We start from the raw sequence: 23514 nt of genomic DNA, 5'->3' as shown, positions 1-23514 counted from the left end.
GATTGGTGGAGAGACCCCGGTAGGGGAGGAGGTACTAGGGGGTGGCCACCATCTTGTCTGCTGCCCTTTGTGCTGCCCTGCCAGCCAGCACCTTCACACCCTGGCTGGGCTCTGAGGCCAGGCCACAGTGGCAGCAAGGACCACTGGCTCCCAATTTTTATTAAGCTTTTTTTTTAAAGTTGATTTCATGGACAATCCCTGATTTTGTGGTTTCCATGAAATCTGTGGAATCACAAATTGAATAGACCCCAGGTTTGCAGACTGCTTCTAGCTCCTCCACAAACTGAGTAGGAACCAGGGGCAGTCTGCAAAGCTGTACTTATTATTAATTTGGACTGGGACTCCTAGAAAGGAAAAAGGAAGAGAAAGCCCTAGGCTAGAGGAAGGGGAAAAGAGAGCTGCATGCATGGGGATTCAGGTCAGTCCTACATAGGGAGTGCACAGTGGCGCTGAAGAGCTCACTGGCTCAGTTAGCCAGGATCGTGGACTGACGGAGCTGGACTCAGAACCGGGGGCAGATGCAGGCTGCTGTTTGAGCACTCTAAGACTAGAGGCTTGTTTGGGAGAGATGTGGCTTGCAGAGATGTGAGAGAGAAATTAAGGTGCTGAGTGTGTTACCACAGTGTTGGTGTTTCCTTACCTTTTACCTGTTCCCTCTCTTTGGCCCGTTGGCTTGTGACCAACCCTTATGATTTTGTAAAAGTGGGAACTCACCATTGTTTCTTGTGCCAGTTTCTGGGCCTGCAGGGTTGACACAATATTACTGCTTTTTTTCACCACTGCATATTGAGCTGACATTTTCAGAGAACTACATACAGCGACTCCAAGGTCTCTTTTCTAAATCATAACAGCTAGTTCAGAACCCAGCATTGTGCATGTCTAGTTGAGGTTATTTTTCCTCAGATGCATTACCTTGAACTTTTCAACACTGGAGTTCATCTGCCATTTTTTTTGCCTGCTAATGTAGCTTGGTGAGATCTTTCTGCTGCACCTGGGGCCGCTGCAGCTGGGGCTGGTGTGAGTGCTGCATCGCGCACCGCTTGGGGTCTGGTTGTCCGCACTCACCCCAGCCTGCACTGGAGCAGCCCCAGGAGCAGCTGACATCAGCTGTCTGCACCAGGGCATGGTGCAGCCCAGCGACTACAAACAGCTGGCATTGGCCAGTCCTGGGGCAGCTGTAGCAGGAGCTGGGGTGAGTGGAGACAGACAGAGCCCCGGGGGGTCCAGGGCATGGTAGCTGTAGGCAGCTGGCACTAGCAGCTTCTGGGGCCACTGCAGCTGGGCTGGGGTAAGAGGGGCCATGGCCCTTTCCCCTCTCCCCACAGACTTACCTGCTTGAGTGGGGGGAGGGGAGGAGGGTCTATGCTGATCGCATAAGAGTGAATTTACCTCACATATAACGAATTATGGGTTTAAATATGCTCATCGCATAAGAGCGAATTTGCATATAAAGAACCCGCATAAATAGAGGGAAACCTGTATTTAGCCTTACCCTTTGCTTCCTATCTTTTAACCAATACATACTATTGCCAGAAGTTCTGCAATTTCACCTTTGAATTCCTTCAGAACTCTTGAATGAATGCCATACAGTCCTGGTGACTTATTAGCATTTATCAACTGGTTCTAAGTCTTCGCCTGTTGCCACTTCAATGTGGTCCAACAGTTCAGACCCACCTACAAGGAAGAATTTATTTGGTATGGGAGTTTTCTCAGTATGTTCTGCATAAACACTGATGCAAAGATTTTGTTCAGTTTCCCTGCTATGGCTTTCTCATTTCTGAGTGCACCTTTTACACCCTGGTTATCTAATGGTCCCATCAATTCTCCCACTGCTTCCTGCTTCTGATGTAGTTTTAAAAGTTTTTATGATTAACAGATTTTACTAGATATTCCTCAGATTCTTTTTTTGGCCTGCCTCATTTTGCTTTTATACTTGACCTGCCAGATTTTGTAAGCTTTCCTGTTTTTCACATTTGAGCACTCCCACTTCTTGAAGGATACCTTTTTGCCTTGAACAGTCTCCTTAACACCACTGTTAATTTAGGCAGGGGTTTTACTGGACCAATTGATATCCTTTGGATTTGTGGTATACACTTTTCCTGAGCCTCTAACATAGTATTTTTAAACAACTTTCATGCTACCTGCAGCTGTTTTATATTTTTGACTGTTCCTTTTAACTTCTTTCCAACATCCTCATTTTTGTGTAATTTCCCTTTTTAAAATTATAGTTAAAGAAATGTTTTTAAAAGAAAACTTTGTGTCTTTACTTTCACATGCAATTACTGCAACTGTGTAGAAGTTATATATAATTCCATTTTGTGTCCAGAAACGCACAAAAAACCTAGAGTAAAACACGTTAACTTCCCTAGATATTCCATAACTGATTTAATTGTAGCTGTCTTTAAACCAAAAAAAACCCAACTTCAAAACCAACTTGAATATGAAACTGAAGAACAAGAAACCACCCATAGACTGGATTGTGTTAACAAGGGTCTCAACAGGGATCATGGTTTCTTATCCCTTTATCTGGACCAGCAGTGAACTCCAGTGTCCTTCCAAGTGCTAACTACCTCATTCACCTCAAATGATCTAATCAACCCACTTCCTTTCTTAACAGTTCTGTATAAAACTTTTCTTTCTGCCAGTTCTTTCATAGCATCTTACAAAGTAGGCTGTTGCTTTTTAAAGCTCATATTTTCTGACTCCAGTAGTCTTTAAGATGCCGCTCTACTCTACTTTCTGCCTGACTTCAAACCAATAGTATAAATAGGGGTGGGTGAGAGCAGCACTTACCCTTGATGCCAAGTTTCATAGTTTCATAGTTTCTAGGGTCGGAAGGGACCTGAGCAGACCATCCAGTCCGACCCCCTGCCATGGCAGGAAAGAATACTGGGGTCAAATGACCCCAGCAAGATGTTCGTCTAACCTCCTCTTAAACACCCCCAGGGTAGGAGCCTGCACCACTTCTCTTGGAAGTTGGTTCCAGACCCTAGCCGCCCTGACCGTGAAGTAGCACTGCCTGATATTTAGCCTAAATCTACCCTCTGCCAGCTTGTGACTGTTATTCCTGGTCACTCCTGGCGGTGCCTGGGGGAACAGTGACTCCCCCAATGCCTGCTGATCCCCCCTGATTAGTTTATAACAGGACACAAGATCCCCCCTCAGTCTTCTCTTTTGGAGGCTGAACAGGTTCAGGTCCCGTAGTCTCTCCTCATAGGGCCTGCCCTGTTGTCCCCTGATCATACGAGTGGCCCTCCTCTGGACCCTCTCCATGCTGTCCACATCCCTCCTGAAGTGCGGCGCCCAGAACTGGACGCAGTACTCCAGGTGTGGCCTGACCAGTGCCGCATAGAGGGGGAGGATCACCTCTTTGGACCTGCTCGAGATGCATCTGTGGATGCATGCCAAGGTGCGGTTGGCCTTCCTAACTGCCTTCCCACACTGCCGGCCCATGTTCATCTTGGAGTCAATGATGACCCCAAGATCCTTTTCCGCCTCTGTGCTGACAAGAGGGGAGTTCCCCAACCTGTAGGTATGGTGCTGGTTGTTCCTCCCGAGGTGCATCACCTTGCACTTGTCTGTGTTGAAACCCATCCTATTCTCGACTGCCCACCCTTGTAACCTGTCTAGGTCTGATTGTAGCCTGTCGCATCCTTCCAGTGTGGCCATGTCCCCCCACATCTTAGTGTCATCAGCAAATTTGAACAGGGTGCTTTTTACGCCCTCATCCAAGTCACTGATGAAGATGTTGAACAGTGCGGGCCTGAGGACCGAGCCCTGGGGGACCCCACTGCCCACGTCCTTCCAGGTTGAGAAGGACCCATCCACTACCACCCTCTGGGTGCCGCCCTCCAGCCAGTTGGCAACCCATCTGACTGTGTGGGTGTCTACACCACAGCCCCACCCTACACCACAGCCCCCCCCCAGTTTCTTAATGAGAACGGGGTGAGAGACAGTGTCGAAAGCCTTCCAGAAGTCCAGGAAGACTATATCCACTGCTACCCCTGCATCTAAAATTGAGAGGTATGACAGAATCATCTTGCACCCCTGCAGCTTACCCATGTTGAGAACTCCAAAACAGTTTATGGCTGCTGCTGCTACTGCTTTAAGAGTAAACTTGGGCAAGAAGAACATGCAGCAATGTTCCCCCCTCACCCCCCATCAGCTTCTACTTGCAGAACCATGTGCCCCTCACTGCGCACCCCCACCCAGCTATCAGAACCGTACCCAATCCTTCCCCCTCCCCTGCACCCCCACTCTTCTGCAGGATTTCCCAAGTCAGCAACTCTGCTTGTTACATCTCTGCTTTGACTAACATGACTTTACCACCTTACTACCTCTATGTTGAGAGTTAGTATCACCAACCTAGTTTTTGTTGCAGGAAGTTGTCTATAATTCCCTTCATTCTGTGCTGAAATCTGGCATCTTCAAGAGCACCCTAGTTGTCTAAGAAAATTATTGGATTATTTCACTAGTGGCTCATAGTTAAATGCTCCTGGTATATTGCAAAATCATTTTTCTGCTGAACTGTGTTTAAAAATGCTCATTGTGGATATGTAAGCAGCTCATGACATGTCTTACCATACTGTTTTTATTTAAAATGTCATTACTGTAGTGGAGTAGGCAAAATATTGAGCTGTTAAAGAATGGGAAAGAGCTTTTGCTCAAGGGTTTTTCTTTCTCAATTGCTACTTACAAAACATTAACCTTAAGAAGTGCCAATCCCAAATGAGTCACTGAAATTAAACTCACTAAAGCTTTTTTGAACATATAGTGCCACAAAGTGTTTGTTTCTAACCTACTAATCCATCCTGCTATTCTAAGAGGACGGGGAGGGGCAGAGTTTGGTACTGTGAAGGGGGGTGAAGTAAAGTGCTACCTATGTTTTCTGCTTTTGTCTTGCCTTATCTGAAAGGAAGAAGAGGATGTGGGTACCATCCCTTTGTATTGTTATTTATTTTATAAAGATAATACTCCCAAATTTGCCCTTCACAGAAATAAGGATAAATTGCTATCTGTAATGCTTTGGAAACTTACAGAGTGATGTTGTGTTCTGTGTACACATGCACACGCACACATGCAAAATACTGATCTCTTATTTATGTTGTGCTGAAGGTTGTAGCCAAACACAATCTAAATTATTGTGAACACTGTAGCTACCTTGCAAGATGCTGAATTTTCCTTCACTACAGTTGATGTATTTCATATGCTTACCTCTCCATTGAAGAAGCAGAATATAGTTGCAACAAGCAAGCCCTAAGAAGGACAGAAAAAATAAAAGTGTTTAGAATACTTCAACATTTTTACATTATTTGAAAATGTAAGGCTCAGAACTGTAAGACTCCCTAGCTCTATAAACTAAGCAGACCTTTCAGCATAGTTTAAATGCCTGGTTTTGTAGACTTGCAGGCCATTTATAGATGTTACATTTTTCTATGTTTAATATGGACTACAGTTGTAACTATATACATGTGGATGTCTGTAGTCCAAATTAAAATTGGGTCCAGTCTGAATTAACTAATTCTCCTTGAATGAGGATTAAAGTTAATACAGACTAGGGCAGTCTGAATCAGGCAATTACAATTATTAATTAAAATGTATATAGTGTGTTGCTTTTGCATTTTATAACGTATATAAAATGTATATATTGTGTGTTGCTTTTTGGAAAAACAGTCCTTAGGAACTTAGATAAACAGATAACCATTGCAACTAACAATCAAGGGAAACTCAATTGTTTTTCTGCAAAACAATAGAGGCTATCAGGCACAAAGAAACACCTTTACAAAGTCAAATGTTCCAACAACACTCACCCTGCTAAGTCTCCCATCACTTACAGCATTTGGAACAGCACTTCAGGTAACTGCAACTGCAACAATGTAGCAGTGCTTACACAAGCTTATTATTGCCTAATTACTTACAACCTCTGCTAAGGGGCTGTCAAGTGTACAGATTGTGTATACAGTCAGTGCCCCCTGCCATGATGGTCAATGATCATCTATTAACTCTTAACTGACATTGAAATTTGATTCAAATGGTGTGATGCAAATCAGTTAACTTGGTTTAGAAAATGCTGAGCACATCTGTAAATGGCTGCAATGATGTTCATCTTTCTAACATGTTTTAGTCATATCCATTTCATTAAGACCTTCTATTACCATCCATTCTAGTTCATCTGTTTTTGCCTTGTACTTGCTTCTCATAAAGGAGAACTAGAAAAGGAAAGTATAGAGGGCAGATTCTAGCCTGAGGTAAGCTGACTAGCCTGGAACCAGTGTGCCTCATTGGTGCTGCTGCTTGAAGAAGACATAGTGGAGGATAAGATGTGATTACTGGTTTGTCAGGATGGAGATGCAATGGGAGCAACACAAGCTACTAAACACGTTGGAAGAAGCAAACCTATGTGTGGGTGTGAAGGAGGGAAGGAGCCAACAGGCTCTGAAGCTCCCCACCCTGGAGCAATCATATTCAAGCCCTGCTCTCAGACCGAGAGTGCGGGACGAACTCATGCCTCTGCCAGGTGCAGGGAGGAAGGCAGGGCCTGGACGGAGAGGGCCGACATAAAATAGGCACCGGCGGCAAGCAGAGGGGAACCGGAAGAAGGCCGAGGAGGAGCCGATGCCGGCGGGAGCACACGCGGGTGGATGCGAGCCGTCCTGAGATGCGGCAGGACCTTCTGGGGTAAGGGTAAACCTCAGCGGGGCATGGGAGCCAAGTCAAGCAGCCCAGCGAGGCCGCAGACTGTTTGAGGCTGCTGGCAGCGGCTAGACCCGGCAGGAGCTGGGAACCGTATATACGGTAATACTGGGGCACTCACAGATGGTGAAAGTGCCTCGCCCATAATCAGGAGGACTGAGTGGCCTCCAGAAGCCCTAGAGAGGGCTGAAGAGCTCAGAGAGAGTCAGAGGAAGGGTGCCAGCACCTCAGCATACAGGGTAATATCGCGGAAGGCGGCTGAGAGACAAAAGCCACCCCTCGCTCTAGGGAATCCCTGGCTGTAAACTTTGTGTTGACCTTTGCATTTCTTTTACGGATGTTTTGAGCATTATCCTGACAAGTGACCGGCCCGGATAGGTGGTCAACATCCCGGCGGTATGGGCGAGGGTGTAGGGGAGGCGGAGCCCTCATCGACGGGACCCCGTGAATGGGAGGAGTCTCACTTCTGGACTGGCACGTGCCGGACATTCTAAAACTGAACCAGATTACAATCAAAGTCGTGGTGGGCAAGTTGGACACGTGCGACCACAGGTGAGAGACCCTTAACCAGCGGGAGGCGGTCCCGGCACAGCGAGGGGTGGCCATCGCGGAACCACCCTCCCACAGTGGGTGGCCACATATTGTTATGTGAGTGGACAGATATAACAAGAGACATCAGTGGTTAGAAAAGAGGGGTGAAAATACAGAATAGGATGAGAAAGGATGGAGTGGAAAAGGAAGGAGAGAGTACACTGATTAACACTTGGCCCCAACTTTTTATAATGAATTTAAATAGTACAACAGCAGATCAGAAAGACATTTCATTACTGCTACAGCAAAATAAAGCAGGGTCAAGTTAGGATTAGTAAGTGTAATAAAAGTAATTTTTCACATATATAGGCTCTAATCCAGAGCCATTTAATTAGAATACACTATGTCCTTATTAAAATGGCATTACAAATCAAAATTTAAAGACAAATTGTCAAGTTAATCATTTAAAGTAGTCCTTAAATGAATTTCCTGACTGTTAAGAGGATATTGCAATACAGTAGTTGGCATCATCAAGAGAGGTAGTGAAAGAGCATTTAGAAGTGTGGAACATGGCTTACTGTTTTGGTTTGCTTTACCTGGAGTTGGCAGATTGCCAGTTAACTGGAAGCTAACACATTTGTAAGGGATACCCTGGAGGTGATTCTTTACTCTTGGTAAAGAAAAACTTGTATGCAGCATTCCACATTTTCTCCCATACAACAGCTTTATGATCTGCTGCTGGGCTGGGTCCTGAAAGTTTAGCCTTTTTAGCTAGGGACAGACATTCAAAAAGCTGGAGCCTGAATTGATTCAACCTTTGCCTAGGTTGAACCAGTTTGTAACAGAATAGATATGCAGAACGTCCCTAGCCTTTATGGAACGTAGCATTATCAGTACAGCACACCTCCCTATGTGTCTTTCTATGTGTCATAAACACAGCAGAGAGAGCTTAAGACAACACAAAAAATGCAAACAGAAATGGATGCTCGGTTAACATCACAAAGATACTCAAGAAGCTCTGATGCACCATCATCTGCAAACAATTGAGTTCAGCAATGGCTTCATCACATTCCACTTTTCAGGAACTGCCAATTCCGCACTCCCCCCATCCAGTAAATAAAAAAAAATCTAGCATTGGAATCCTTTCCACTCTCCGTACCTTTTGGATACTTTGTTCAACCTTTTTTTTTCTGCTTTTGTTCATTTTCCAAGACAGTGCAATATGTGCAGTGTAAGAATACATAGCTGTATGAATATAACTATAGGGAATCCACATGACACCCTTTTTTATAGAGTGCAAGAAGATACAGAATAGAAAACACACCCATGCTCAGTATTAGAACATGTTTAGTTTATAATATGTTGCTGTTTTCACATCTTACAACAGGGAAATCAGAAACATGTCTTTCAGAAATCAGATACAGTACACAACTTTCAGGGTAGTTCTTTAAATGGACAATGAATATGCAGGAAGTTCCTTATCTGTGGCTTTGGAATAAAGGGGAGATTTCAAAGACAGCTCAACTCTTTTAAAGCTGGAACTGTGATTTTTTCCCCCTTCCTCTTTATATGCTAGACCTTTAAGTAAGATAGTGGAAATGAAAACATGGTAAAATGAATTTAAAAAAATAAGATGCATCTGTGAGTAGGAGAAATAACAGAGGTGAAAAACCCTATAGCAAAAGCAAGTTAGAAAATGTCTGGCAGGAAGCATTATAATTTGGACATATCATTCTTGTAACCAACAACAAGATCATAGGTTATTTGTAATTCCCTTGGAGATACTAAGGTTTAGTGTACTGGGGAAAAAAATACTCATAGCTATTGGCTTTTTGATCCCTAGAATGTCCTGAGATCAGCAAATCACTACCAGAAGACTGGCTGCAGCTTGGCCTCAGCTGCAGAGAAGGTGAATCTGAGAAACACCCAATCAAATAGGCTATCCCACAGAATCATCTAATCAATCCAGGCCTGTGCTCTAGACATCAAGGCTTCAGCTTACAAGTATCATGCTTCACTCACTTTTTATGTCTTTCTGATCATTTAAGCACTTATTTCTCTTCTTTATATTAAAATAATTTGAAGAGATGAATTACAGAATAGTACTTATTCAGTCCCTAAGGACATTATCTTCACCTTTATTTGCATAGCTATCAACCAATTGAAACTTGTTAAGGAAAGTGAAAGCATCTATTAGTATTTCCATGGTCTCTGGTATCCTGGTTCAAGGCCCAATTACAGCAGGCACTGTACAAACACAGAGCACACAAGTGGTCCATGATGCAAACCATTTGCAAGCGAAGACAAAAACAAAGTTGATCCAACATAAATACATAAGGGAGCATAAAGAAACAAAGACAAATCATTGTCTTCAGGGTCAGTAATGCTCAGACCAGCTACCAAGTGATTGTCAAATTTTTACTAAGCATCATAGCAGAGGGGAGTTTCACAAGGAAGTATCCAAGGGCAGAAAATAAGATGGCTTTGCAGATGTTTACAGGCAATGAAGGATGGATTACTGCCTTTCTTCTCTGAGAGAGAGAGAGAGAGAGAGAGAAGCCAGATTAATGAGATTTACAGAGGAGGCTAATGAACACTGATAAGATGAGATCAAGAGAACTCACACAACATAGCTTCTGAATATTAAACTCAAAAGAATAAATAGCACTGCTGGTTGTTTTTAATTAGAACAAATACTGGAGTGTGACATTCTGTCTTTCCTGAACATTAGGCCATATCTTAAGGCTTGTAATACTTTCTACTGCATAAAAGTTGCTACTTCATTGGATTTGTGAAATGTGAGCACCCAGATGCCCATATACCTCAAGTGGTGCCAGATACTTCACTCATATTTCTCTGCATGGTACTTATTTACCTTGACATATGCCATATTTTCATTTAGCTGAAAAGTCACGGAGCAAGAAAAATGTATTCCATTTCTGTTTTTGCTCCACTGGTATTCACAGCACTACAAGTATTTTCACATTATTGGTAAGGCTATGAAGTCACATTATTATTATGTTATATTGCATGTTCTGAGGCAGAGGAATTTGGTTGTGGTTAATTTTGATTGCTGTATTTGTGCTCTTTCTTGAAAACAGAGAATATATAGTTTCAAGAGCATTATTTTTGGGGCACACCGATTCCTTCCTGGAAGCCAACAATGTTCAGATTAATCCTAACTTTTCATTTATCTGTATCTTCCACTCACTGCAAGCTTCTTATTAGTTGCAGCAATCTTTGGGCCTTGTTGCACCTTACACTGTAAGCCAGACAAATGTTAATCAGCTTAGTGGAGCAGTCACATCTTAAAGCAAAAAACCACCTCTTGCTGTCCTTCACCTGTACTACAGTGACTTGCCACTAGAGGCTTGGTGAGCAAGAATAGAAGCAGAGGCAGGACCGGCTTGCTGCTTGATATCCAAGGGGCCCAATTCTTTTTTTTCTCCAGAGCCTGCCCCTGCTGTATGTCTGCAGTTGGCAGGCACCTAATGGCCTTGACCCTCCTATGGAAGCTGGGCATCTCCAGGCATAGAGCACAGGGATTGGCACCATGCACCTGGCTGGGGCTGCACAAAACAGGTGAGGAGGCGGCACCGCTCCCAGCTGCCTCCAAAGCCCGGTGGGCATGGGAAGTCTCATCCCTGTACCCTCCAGGCATGTTCCCAGACTTCTGGGCCTGAGCAGAGTGAGTGAGCACCAGGGCTGTGGCACTGCCTCTGCCTGGCAGAAGCAGCAGGGCAGAGGCTCTGTGCCTGGTCCTGCTGTGCCCTGGTGTCCCTGCTTCCCTGACTCAGGAGGGATCACTGCATTCTGGGATGCTGGAGAACGTCAACTCGGGTGGAATAACTGTCTGGAACGGCCACACCTTAATGGAACAGGAGCAAAATTAGGAGGATTAGAGATAATTCTGCACTGGAGTGGTATAACTTTAAAGCAAATAACAAGTGCTTTAAGCCACCTAAAAAGTGTTAATGTGCAGCCAGTCCAGGGGTTAAGAGCTCCGGAAGTCACTTAAATTCACTGTGTAACAAGGCCCATTGTTGAAGCTGTTGTCATTCATCCTTGATCACAAAACCCTGTCTCTGTCTCTTCTATCTACTGTAGAAAATAATTAAACTCTCCTGACATATTTTATCTATCACTATTAGAGTAACAGTGATTTGGGGGTTCATTGCACAGGTCAGAACTGAAGTTATTTTAGGGTTAAAACCTTTAATTACTGCTTCTGAAATTCTCTGTATTACCAATGAAAGTTTGTGACAACAAGGTGAATCATCAGCATCTGCTGACTCATGCTCAAGGGATTATACATTTGCTAGCCATAAAATATATAAATCCGATATATATATTCCTGAACTCATGGCTAGATTTACTTAACCTTCAGGAACCATTGTTGATCTAAGGAAATTCTTAGCTTAACAACAGTCCAGTTTGGGTTTTTTTGTTCACTACAGAAGTCTGGGTGCATCTACACAAGACACTATCTTGCCGTTACCATAAACTATGGAGACATAGTGTTGGCGGGCACAAACCGTGATGATACTGCACAGTAGGGTCAGAAATGACCCGTGCGCCACCAGGACTGTGTGGTAATGGCATTTACTTTGCAGTCATTTAGTACTTGTGAAAGCAAAGCAAGTACTAAATGACTGCGCAGTAACAAGAGTGCATTTGGGTGTATGTGTAGACGTGCCCTCAGTGTCTTAAAGCAGAGTTCTGTTCTGAAAAGTGAATTTACAAAAGCGGCACTATGGAGTTTTACAGTGATTGTCTCTCCCTATAAAATTTGTTCATTTGACTTATATCCAAAATGTTTTCTAATTGCTAGCCTTACAAACTCAGCTGGGGTTCAGCAGCCAAACTTCTCTGAGTGGTAAAGTTTCTACATCTTCAATCTCTCAGTAATAAGTAGGCATCTCCACTGTCTTCATGTCATCCTCTTGGTTTCACATGTGCAGACCTAATGCCCTCACTGAGAATATATAGGCATAATTGTCACTACAGCTTGAAGGTTATAAAGACTGCAGAGATGTTTGTAAAGTAGGAATTCAGTTAACAATTCTGTTGATTTGTGTGTAAGACAAAAAAAAGGAGCTGGTATGCACCTAGGCCACCTGGTCCTCCAGAGCAGACAGCAGGAACTAATAGGAAACATAATCTGCCATCAAGATACACATGCTTACTTTTTGATATAGAATGGGGTCAGAAAAATGGTGCTTATTTTACTTAGACAGTTTTTCAGAATGAAACTGAAGTCCATGGAAAATTAAACTGAGGTAAATCATCCAGCTCCGTATCAACTCTGTGATGCCCATAACAGTATGATGCCCCAAGTTAAATACTTTGATGCTAGAAGCTGTGCAGCAAAAAAAGTCCTTGCTACTGCCCAAGCAGAAGGAGGTTTTCAGGAAAAGGAGGGAAGATGGCAGGCCCTCTGCTGAGAAATGGCTGATGTTGAGTGCTCTCCCCTCTTTTTGCTGCCTCTCACTGTCACTGCTGGAGCCCCTTTTTATACATGAATACTACATACAAAAATAGCACTGAAGAGTTAGCCAGTCGCAAAAACTGATATTTTGGCCATTTTGGCCATTAGTTGCAAAAACTAATATTTTGGCCATTTTCATCGGCTAAAAAAATGGCACGAAAGTTGGAAATGAACACAAACCAAAGTAAAAGTGAACAAGAAATAAAGGAAAGATTTATTTTGTCAGGAGTGGCCCCAGGCCCCTGACTTTCCATGGCAGAAAGAAAATTTCTGTCTGCTTTGGCACCAAATGTTGGCAATATCTATGCCCCTTTTAAATGCACAGGTGTACAAATGCATATACTGTAAAGGGATCAAATGAGCATGACATTTTTAAATGGTTAATTTTGTTCTTCATAAAGCAATTACTCTGCTTGCCTGCATGAGTTCAAATTTACAAGCTCAGAGCAGTATAAAAAATATAGCTCTCAAATCTGTTCATGAAAAGGAGGCCACACATCCAAACTTGGCAGGAAAATGTTTAAATTCTGATCCCACTGTTCACAAGCTACTGGGGGATGTGGAATTAGTATTGTTTGATAGGCGAGCAAAAATCATTTATATTTTAGTAGGGGAAAGTGGTTTATACACTTATGAAAACAGGGCTGTGATTTTGAATGACTGTTTAATTCTTTTATAAAGGCAATCTCAGACTCCTAGGGATCCCTATTCAGCAAGATATTTTGGTACATGAGTGTTTTAAACATTTGAATATTACTACTGACTTCATTGGGCTTTTTTGGATGCCTACCGTAAGAGTATGTGCTGAAGAATTTTGCTGAACAAAGGCACAGAAATCTGTGGTTGGGTCTCAGGCAGGGTACGCAGTGGGGATCTACATCACTTCTGTGCAACCATGGGAGGGAAGAATTTAATTTCAACAACCTGGTACACATGGCTGCTACTTCATTCCTTTCCTGGCTGCACCCCGCTCACCTATATATATCAGTGCCTCTCTGCATGGCACTCTGGAAGGATTTCTTCATGCTCTAAGAGAACCTGATGAACGCTGCAAAGTGCTGGTTCAAGGAAAAGCTATAACTTTCATAATCATTTTATAGAATCTTGAAAGTCATGTTCTCTAGGGAAAATCCACACTTAACTTTCTGTTCTGGAAGGGAAATGTTTACTTCATGACATGTACTTTATTAGCTCTCTGTGTTTAATTGAAGAGCTGGGTGTTCATCAATCCATGTTAAGTCTCTACTTTTGAGAGAGCTGCTGTGCATTAGTTCCTCCACTTAAGAGCTGAAGTATCTCTTCTATCTGATATTATCTTCATTTCAAATACATTTGGAGCCTCAGGATTTGTATTAATAATTGTGCGGGGGAGTAATCAATCTCCAGTTTCAGAGATTCCTCGGGGTCATTCTGGACATAGGGCACAAACCACAGATTCATATTAGGAGAACAGAAGTCACTAAGAAGCCATTTTTTCCAGAATCTTTGTTTATATCATTTTTTTCTAGGTTCACTCCAGAGCTATGGAAGAGAGATTTTGTCCTGTCTGAAGTAACAAACCTCACATGATAGTAGGGACTCAGCACCATACTCTCTTTCAAACAATGTGCCTCATAATATAATGCATAATTTGTTTTCTGAAAGGCAGAATGACAGAAAAAAAGTTCTTTCCTTGACACTGGTAAGTAGCAGTAAGTAGCTGAGTAGCAGCAGTGAAGGAGCCCAGTGTGCTCGTTGTGGAGCACATGTAGCATTACTTTCACTTATATCTGGTGGAGGCTTACATTTTCTCATTTATAATGAGAGCTGTAACTCAGAACGATTTCTGCAAAGCGTTCGGAGTTACCACATTACCCGAGACCAAACAGAAGTTCACTCTTGGTTACAGCAGGGAGAGGAATCTAGCTGCCAGCTTGGAGCCTGCAGCCAGGCTCCCACTGCAATGGCCAGGGCTCTCTGCCAGTGTTGGCTGTTTTTAGAATGGGAGGGGGGAAAGGCAGCAGAGGGAGGTCATTCTTGGGGTTCCCCAGCTGGTGCTGAAGAGTAGGGTGGGTGAATTGGAGCCCCCAGTGTATAAAAGATTGGCATGGGTGGGCCTTGAAAATATCCTAAGAATGGTCCCATGTGGTAGTGTACACATAGCCACAGAGTTCTAGGTACCACATGGTAGAGACCCTCTGAATAGGTTAGAGCAGAACAGTGATTCCCAGTCTAGATGCCACAGCACCCTGGGGTGCCATGATGTTGCCGGCACAAGGTGCCTGAGGGAGGCAACAATCGCACCAATAAACACACTGGGGGGAGAAGTAGACAGAGTTTATTCGAGCTCAAGTAAAAGGCGCAGGGAGACTGTATGGTCTCAAATCCCGCGCCCCTAGCCCTGCAACAGTGTATATTTATACCCTGGTCATTTTCTGCAGTAGTTGAAATCATTTCAAGGGTGCTGCAGTGTTAGCACTGTTAGGTGAACAAACATGATTCATAAGATAAACCCAGAGATTTCAAATAGGAATCCTTAGTATTAAAAGTGTTCTGATCTGTTATGTTTTTTTCCAAATTCTTTGCAATAGAATTGTTCTATTATTGTTTATAGTTAAAAAAAAACAAGTGAAAATTAAGAGCTGGTATTTTCTGATGGGTGCCTTGAATCTATCAAAGGGTACCTTGAGTCCCCTGAAAAGGTTGAGAACCACTGGAATAGGAGGTTACACTAGAATGCTGGAGGCTATTTGGATCGGTGTTTATTTTACAGGATTCCCACCACTGTTGGTCTTCATGGAACTGAACCAATGGTAGCAGCTGGCCCAGAAGCCTAGCACAGACACCCAGACGAGTTGGCTGGGGCAACTCATAGGGATGGAACTTCTTTTCCTTAGACTATAATTATCCCATGTTATATCCATGTTTCATGGCACTTCTTTTTTACCTTTACTGTGTCTTTTAATCACTGTTTAGCCAGCCCTTTCTACAGAGATATCACCTAGCTGGCTTGTTTTGTGGTTTTTTTCCATTGTAAATTATTGTACAAAGCAGTGCATTTGAACTACTGATGGTGTATTTTCAAAATACTCATAAAAATCAAATGTTAGAGCTGCTTTTTTAATTAGAACCATCTAAATGATGATTTAACAATTTTATGATTTAGCCTTAATGTTCTTGACCTTTTCTCCTACATACATCTCTCTTTCCTTTCCATAATCATTTCCATACAGCGTTAATTTTAATATCACCCCACTGTAGCTCTTTCAGATAGGCTATCTGAACATATCTGTATTAGCAGGGCTCTGAATAATGTATAAAGCCTTCTGTGATCTCATTTTTCTCTCTTCATTTCAGAAGCATCATTATTCTCTAATTTCTGCAGCATTTTTTCTGCTTTCCTCATCTTGGAGGTGGCAGTTTACACATTAACACTAAAGCAGCAGAGGGAGATAATACAATCATCTGAAAGTGCTGGAGGAAACAAAACCAAACGGCCAGGCTCCCTTTTAGAGACAAAGTATTTGGCAGCAGAATTCTGCACTAAATTAACTTACCAGTAAATGCATCTCCTAAGCACAACAAGATGTTACGAAACATACCTGGTAATGCATTAATATATGCATGATGTAATCATATATTTCTCCAGCAAGTCTGTTTTCTGGTCGCCAGGGAATAATAACAAATTGAATTCCCAACAACGGCACCAGGATTAAAGTGGCTCTGACGGCTTTCATGTACATGTTGGACTCAGCCCGATGTGTATCTCTCAGTTTTGTCACTAGAACTCGCACAATGTTAAGCAAAAAGAAAAAGTTGACCTGCAAGAACAAAAACTTCATCAGTAAAAATTCATAGTAATGGCCCCTCTCCTCCTCCCCTCAGCAAACCACAGTTTCCTGGCCTCGTCCTAGCTCAGGGCTGCACTCAGGGTAGCTCATCAGGATTGCTATGAAGATCACATTATGTAACCCTGGGTTCCTTAAGGCATTGGGAGCTACATGTGCAGCTGGTGTGCATTTATTAGGCCTGTGTGAAGCGGCTAGTATACGCTTCAGATTCAGATTTGGCCGATTTGGGAGACAGTGTTTTGATTTGGTGATTCAAATCACTGTCCCAAATTGATTTGGCTGAATCTGATTTGGAGATTCAGATGCTGCCGAATCTCTGAATCTCTGAATCACTCAGGCCCATTCCCTGCCGGCTCTCCCAGCCCTCACAATGGCTGCCCCACCTGCCCTAGCTCCTGCACTTGGAAAAAAAAGCCCTGACTCACCAGGTGCTTCTGGGTGGGGGAAGGGTGAACCCCACTGCCCCCAACTGCCCCATGCTGAAGGGGGGGGGGCTCTGCATGAGCCTCCCCAACCCTCTTGCTGCTCCCCCAGCCCCACCGTGACTGCCCTACCCACTCCATCTCCAGCCCTTTAAGAAAAAAATAACTGAGGACAACCCCCCGCACCCACCGCTTCTGCCAGCAAGGGGCAATCCCCACTGCCCTGCACTGTGGGGGAGGGGGGCTCTGCATGAGCCCCCCAAAGCCCTGAGGCCACTGTAGGAGCAGTGAGTCTTGGGGTTTTTCTCAGTTTTTTATTTCTTAAAGGGCCAGAGCTGGGGTTGGCGGAGCAGCCATGGGGGTGCTGGAGGAGTGAGGGGGAGTTGGGGGGTTCGTGGCAGAGCCCCGCCATGCAGTGTGCACTGGGGGGTAGTGGGGATTGCTCCCCTGCCTGGCAGCACCTGTTGCATGGGGGCTTTTTTTTAAAGCACTGGGAACTGGGGCAGGTGGGGCAGCTATGGGGGGGCTGGGGGAGCAGGCAGGGGATGGGGCCTGGTAGGGCCCCCCCCATGGTCCCCTCTCCCCTAGCCTCTCTTCCCCCATCCCCCACTTACCAGCTCCAGCAGGTGGGGACTGCTGGAATCATCAAAGTTCTCCGCATCTTTTACGAACAGATTTGGACCCCTGATTCAATTTGGCCACTGAATTGAGCTGAATCTCCTCGAAATCAAATCATCACCCGAAGCTTCGCACAGCCCTAACATCTACAACAGCTAAGGAATTGTCTCTTACAACTCTCTTCAGGCAACAAGATCTGAGGCCTAAAGAGTACTGAGGACTTTGGCCCCAATATGGGAAAACACTAAAATGCACGCTAAATTTTGAGAATGGAGAAATCTCACTGAAGTATCTAGTACTATTAGGGATGCACTTAAGAAGGTTGCTGGGGTATAGGAGAACTCACCACTTTGATTGTTGAGCTCAGCGTGGCCCTAGTTATAGATGCTTAGCTTCCTTTCTGGGGCTGTCCCTCAGGCCATATTTTGCTCACTCCTATTCTTTGTCATGTGCTTACTAGTGCAGAGTTTCTGTCCCATACTAACCTTTTTCCAAAGTTTTTTTTTAACAAACTAAAATAACTGTATTGTTCTGAGATATGTTTAAATGACATCGATCTTTAAGTATATGAGAGAGCATGTCTGGACCTTCTAGCACGCCGTAACTCATAAGCAGCAGGAAACCATTTCATACTATTGTAGCTATTGAGAAATGTCTCAAAAGCTTTTTATTTGTGCTGTGCTTGAAAAAAGAATATTGAAGAATGATTTGTGTGGCCTCACTTATAATTAAATGTAAAGTTCTGCCCCCGCCATTATTTCCCCTGGCTTCACTCACTAGGGTCACTTAACCTCCACTTTAAAAATTCCTTGAGTCAACTGTGAAAGGTGAATAAAACCTCTGCAGCTGTAAAATACTTGGGTCTTCTGGGGTATGCTGCTAGATCTAGCTCTGATTGGCAAGGAACTGATATCTGATATGTTTTGTAAAAATAGAGTTTTCATGAATAAGCCACATTGCAAATGCCTACAGTTGCAAGCCAGCAACTGTAATCTCCCATTTTAAGGAGAGATTTATGTCTCTCTATAAATATAGTAGATCTTTTTATTAGGGCAACTGGAAAATGCAGTTTTGGAGTTCAGTAACAATGGGGAAGGGTGAGGGAGAGTCTTATATGGCCTTTCCTAGACCTTGGAATTACGACATCAGAGAAATGTTAGGCTGTTTTAGATAACTGATGCTAGGTGCATCTACATGTGCATTAATGCATCGTTGCTATTGTGCATTAAGTTTAGTACCTCTAATATGAGGTACTACATAAATATGCAGTAGCTGGTTCTAATGTACAGTAGCAACGGCGCACAGTCTTTTTGTGCTTAAGCTGGTGCTTAATACGCATAGGCTAATTCTACTGCTTTAGCATGGTTTTTGCTGTGACATGCTAATGTGCAGTAGAATGAACCTACTGTGCATTAAGCATCTCATGTAGATGTGCCCACTGAGAGTGAGTCTGAGGAAGGCATGCTCACTGAGGATTTGTGACTGGTAGATGACTGGTAGAGATGGGACTGATATGTGGTTTTGAAAAAGGCTTAGACTTTCAACTTTTCATGAGGTCAAGGTCTCTGGAATAGCTATAGTGACAGGACTGTGGTATTAATGGTTCTATTTCTTGCCTTCTGGTGCATTCACTTAGCTCAACTGACAGTATTGGAATATAATCATTGAAGGGCTGATTCCACAGTACAGCAGAAATTACATATTTGGGACATCTTTCACTTTCCCTTCTTTGCTTTCTTGTCAACTATTTTTATTCTGTTTGATTCAATTCTTATTTCTTTCCCCAGTCTCTTCCCACTTTCGCTCCCTACCATTTTAGCACAGAGAGCTACAAAACCACAATGCTAAATTACAGATTGTTTCTCAGTTCACTCTGCCTTGTCTAGCCTGAGACAGATATTTCATTTAAGTGATACAGAATGCAGTATGTTTGTTACAAATAAAAGAACGGTGGCTGTGATTTTTAAAAGCAACCAGTGACTCTGGATATTTTGAAGGGGTATCCATCATGAGAAGGGGCTTGATTTTTTTTGAAGGGACTGAGAACCTATTTTCCAAATCAAACCCCTTTTTATATGTCTCAAGTAGGCCAATCAGAAGTTGAGGCATGAAAAATCTCTGTTTTTGAAAATTTTGGCCAAAAAAATACAGAAAAATCACTTAAAATACAGAAATATCTCTTCAGTGCTGTTTAGCAGCTTTTCCAGGATGGGTTACTGAATGAACATTATAATCAATAATATTCTTACCAATAAAGCTGCCATTACAGGACCATGGACAATATAGAGTAAGTGAGTGTCAACACTCATCCAGCAGCTGGAAGAAAAATATACCATAAATACAAAAGAAATGGTTAGACTTTATATAAAACATGCTGAATTCTGTTAAAAATAGACAGAATACTCACTTGTCATTAAAGTACTTGGCTCTGGCAACAGCATGAATAGATGCTGGTACTAAAGGAAACCCTAAAATGATTAAAGGTATACGTCAGATTTTGTATTTTTTGGCAGGCATTTCATAGGACACTAAAAATAACCTTTCTTCTTTTTAAACCACATATAAGTAAGAATTCTAAGTTGAAGAAAAAAATTACAATTCCATCTGATTTAGAGTCATATGGCCTTGCAATGGAGAGGAGAATAGCTTCTAGATAGTATTGCAAAGCGGCTGTCAGACAGACGTTCTATGAGTAATTCAGGGGAAAGGGGTGTGATCAGCCAAGATGGGGAGGAGACAAGGAGTGTGAATTTCTATATCCCTTGAGTGATGAGGGATGACAAAATCATGTAAATTAAAGCTAAAGAGGACAGCAGTAACTTATCCTGCATGGCAGGTCATAGTGCACAAACAACAGTACAACAAACCAGGCTGCCTTTTACAGAGCCAAAGGCACTGGGAAATGTGTGAAGCCAGGAGTTTGGGCGTATCTTCTTTTGGCTAATGCTGCAGGTTTCCAGCCACAATTCATTCAGATGGCCCTAACCCATATGTGCACATCATCAGTATGGAGGATATGATATAAATCATGAGCCTTTTTATAGCCTCACATGACCTCAGGTAAGGGCTCATGTCTTTTGCAATATGAAGGGAAAATACCACTCTTACAGACACTGCATAGGGCATTTTTTGTGAAAATCTTGCCAAAGGAAACCAGAAGCACAAAATCTGTAGTGTGCTGAAGGTGTGGTAACCAGCCATGCTGCAATCTCTCCTTTGGTGAGGAGAAACAGAAGTGACTGAAGTGACTGAAGGAGCAAGGTAGGAGCCTTCTAATCATATGGGGCTTCTGGAGAATTGTGACCCTCTGCTTGCACACCTTGGTCTTGAACAACATTTTCTACCCCACTCTAGCACTCACAGTTTGGTGGCTGAGTTGCCATGCTGCTTTGCTTTGTCTTCTTCCTTCCCCACTGTTCATAGGATCATAGGAAAGTAGGGATGGAAGGAATCTCACAAGGTCATGTAGTACAGTCCTGTGCTTAGGGCAGGATCATCCCTGACTGAACTGTTGCAACCAAGTGTTTGTCTAACCTGCTCTTGAAAATTTTAAAAGATGGAGATTCTACAGCTTCTCTAGGTAGCTTGTTTCAATGCTTGACCAGCTTTATTGTCAGACAGTTCTTCCAAATCTCTGATTTAAATTTCCTCTGCTGCAGTTTGAGGCCATTGCTCCTAGTCCTGTCTCCTATGGCCTGAGAAAAAGCCCATCTCCATCCTATGATGGCTCTTGAGGTATTTGAAGACTGTTACCAAATCCCCACTCAGTTTTGTTTTCTTCAGACTACATAACTCTAGCTCTTTCTACCTTTCCTCATAAGTCTTACTTCTCAGGCCTCTATGTACTAGGTCTGTCCAAAGCAGCTAGTATTCGCTTCGGATTTGGCTGATTCAGGGGACAGTGATTTGATTTGGTGATTCTAATCACTGTCCGTAATTGATGCAGCCGAATCTGATTCAGATATTTGGCTGCTGCTGAATCAGCTGAATCTCCGAATCACGCAGGTCCCATCCCCCACCCACTCTCAATGGCTGCTTCACCTGCCCCAGCTCCTGGATGTTTGGGAAAAAAAAGGCTCTGACTCATCAGCTCCTGCCTGGCGGGAGGGCAATCCCTGCTTCCCCCCATGTGGGGGGCCCTGCCATGAGCCCCTGACCCGCAGCTATTCCCCCAGCCCGCTCCCCCAGCCCGCTCCCCCACCCCCCTCCATGGCTGTCTAGCTCCTAGCCCTTTAAAAAAAAAATCAAAAACAAAAACCCAGGCTCACCAGTTGCTGTCCAGTGGAAGAGCAGTCCCTGCTGCCCCCCGCTGCCCCGCACTGCATGGGAGGTTCTACATGAGCCCCCTGGAGCCCCAAGGCTGCTGCAGCAGCCAGTGAGGCCGGGTTTTTTTCTATTTTTTGTTTTTTAAAGGCCTGGAGCTGGGGCAGGTGGGTCAGCTGTGTGTGGGGGGGAGCTGGGACAGCAGACAGGGGTTGGGGCGCTTGTGGCAGAACCTCCCACATGGCATGGGGAAGTGGGGGGCAGTGGAGATCACATCCAGTGAGTGTGGGCTGGGAGCTGGGGTGGGCAGTGCAGCCATGGGGGATGGGGGAGTAGGTGGGGGTCAGGGAGAGCTCAGGGGAGCTGGGGGAGCCGGGAGGGAATAGGGCCTGGCAGAGATCCCCGCATGGTCCCCTCCACCCTCGTCCTGCCTCCCTTCCCCCGCCTGCTACTTACCAGCTCAGAGTCCCTGCTGCAGTGGGCGGGGCTGCCCAAATCACTGAAGCTCTCCGAATATTTTCCAAATTGATCTGGAGAGCTTTGAACAGATTTGGACATTTTAATTGGTCTCCTGATTTGATTCGGATTTGGAGGTTCAGCCACTGAATCCAGCTGAATCTCCTCTGAATTGAATCAGTGCCTGAAGCTTTGCACAGCCCTACTATTTACCACTGGCTTATAATTCCCCAGATCTTCCTTCTTCCCTTTCTTAAAGGTGGGCACTACATTTGCCTTTTTCCAATCATTTGGGACTTTACCCAGGGTGGCCATCATAGAGGACATTCCAGTTTTCTGCTACTCTGTCCTCTGCCCTCTTTTGATATGAAACCAGATGCCTTTATGTCCTCTATTTTTCTCTTCAAGAAAAGGTGTCCAGTTTCATATCAATAGAGGACAGAGGACAACTGGACTGTCCTCTACGATGGTCACCCTAACTTTACCGACCCTCTACGAGTTCTCAAATTGGATAGGCTAATAGCTCTGAAATTACCTCAGCCAATTCCTTTAGTATTCCACATTGTATCCCATCAGGCCCTGCCAATTTTAAAGCATCTAACTTTTCTAAATAATCTTGCACCTGTTCTTCTACTACTGTAGGATGTTTGTTTAGGATCCTTATCTTTGCTGGAAACCCACTTGTCATCTAGTAGCTGCCCCTGTTTATGAAGATGGAAGTAAAAAAGGCATTAAATATTTCAGCCTTCTTTGTATAGAGATTGTAAGTAGATTGTAAGTAGATCTCATAAGTAGATTGCCTTCTGCATTCTGTAAGGGACTTATGGTTTCTTTGGTCTTCCTCTTAACTTTTGACATACTGTTTTCATGTTACTTCCTAATCCAATAGACCATGAAAAGTTAGTTCAAGATAAAATGGCAGCACTAATTGATGCTAGGTTTTTATGGTATATGCCTTCTACTGAATCTATGTCCTAGAGCTGCTAGCTATAATTATTCCTTTTAATAAGTAATATGGTATGGGGACTACCAGCAGCTATCCACTAGTGAGACAACTTGCCTTCTAACCACTGCTCCTCTTTGTGCATTCTCTGTGGCCACACTTTGGTATAACAAACACACATTTATTTGTTTTCAGCACACTACAGTGAGAGAGGCAGAGTATGGTCTTATATACAAAGACTTTATACTTACATATTCCCAAGTTTTAAAG

At 43.6% G+C, this 23514-nt stretch overlaps 1 protein-coding gene across 5 annotated transcripts in view; it reads right to left on the bottom strand.

Annotated features, from left to right (window-relative positions):
* The window catches only part of CALCR (calcitonin receptor), a 304212-nt gene that overhangs the window by 8826 nt on the left and 271872 nt on the right, over window positions 1–23514 (bottom strand). For 4 of the 5 annotated variants that reach the window (XM_090047025.1, XM_090047023.1, XM_090047024.1 and 1 more), the window contains exons 9-12: window positions 19990–20050; window positions 19832–19898; window positions 16294–16512; window positions 5215–5256 (exon numbers count right to left, since the gene is read on the bottom strand). In XM_090047025.1, the coding sequence (XP_089903151.1) occupies window positions 5215–5256; window positions 16294–16512; window positions 19832–19898; window positions 19990–20050 (389 nt within the window). The remainder of the gene's footprint in view (window positions 1–5214; window positions 5257–16293; window positions 16513–19831; window positions 19899–19989; window positions 20051–23514) is intronic. The other variant, XM_090047027.1, reaches the window with a different exon arrangement.

Source organism: Crocodylus siamensis, chromosome 5 (assembly GCF_052110815.1).
Source record: "Crocodylus siamensis isolate JL-2025a chromosome 5, ASM5211081v1, whole genome shotgun sequence".
NCBI classification, from domain to species: domain Eukaryota; kingdom Metazoa; phylum Chordata; order Crocodylia; family Crocodylidae; genus Crocodylus; species Crocodylus siamensis.
Note: the sequence above shows the minus strand (reverse complement) of the source record. Positions and strands in the feature narration are given on the sequence as shown.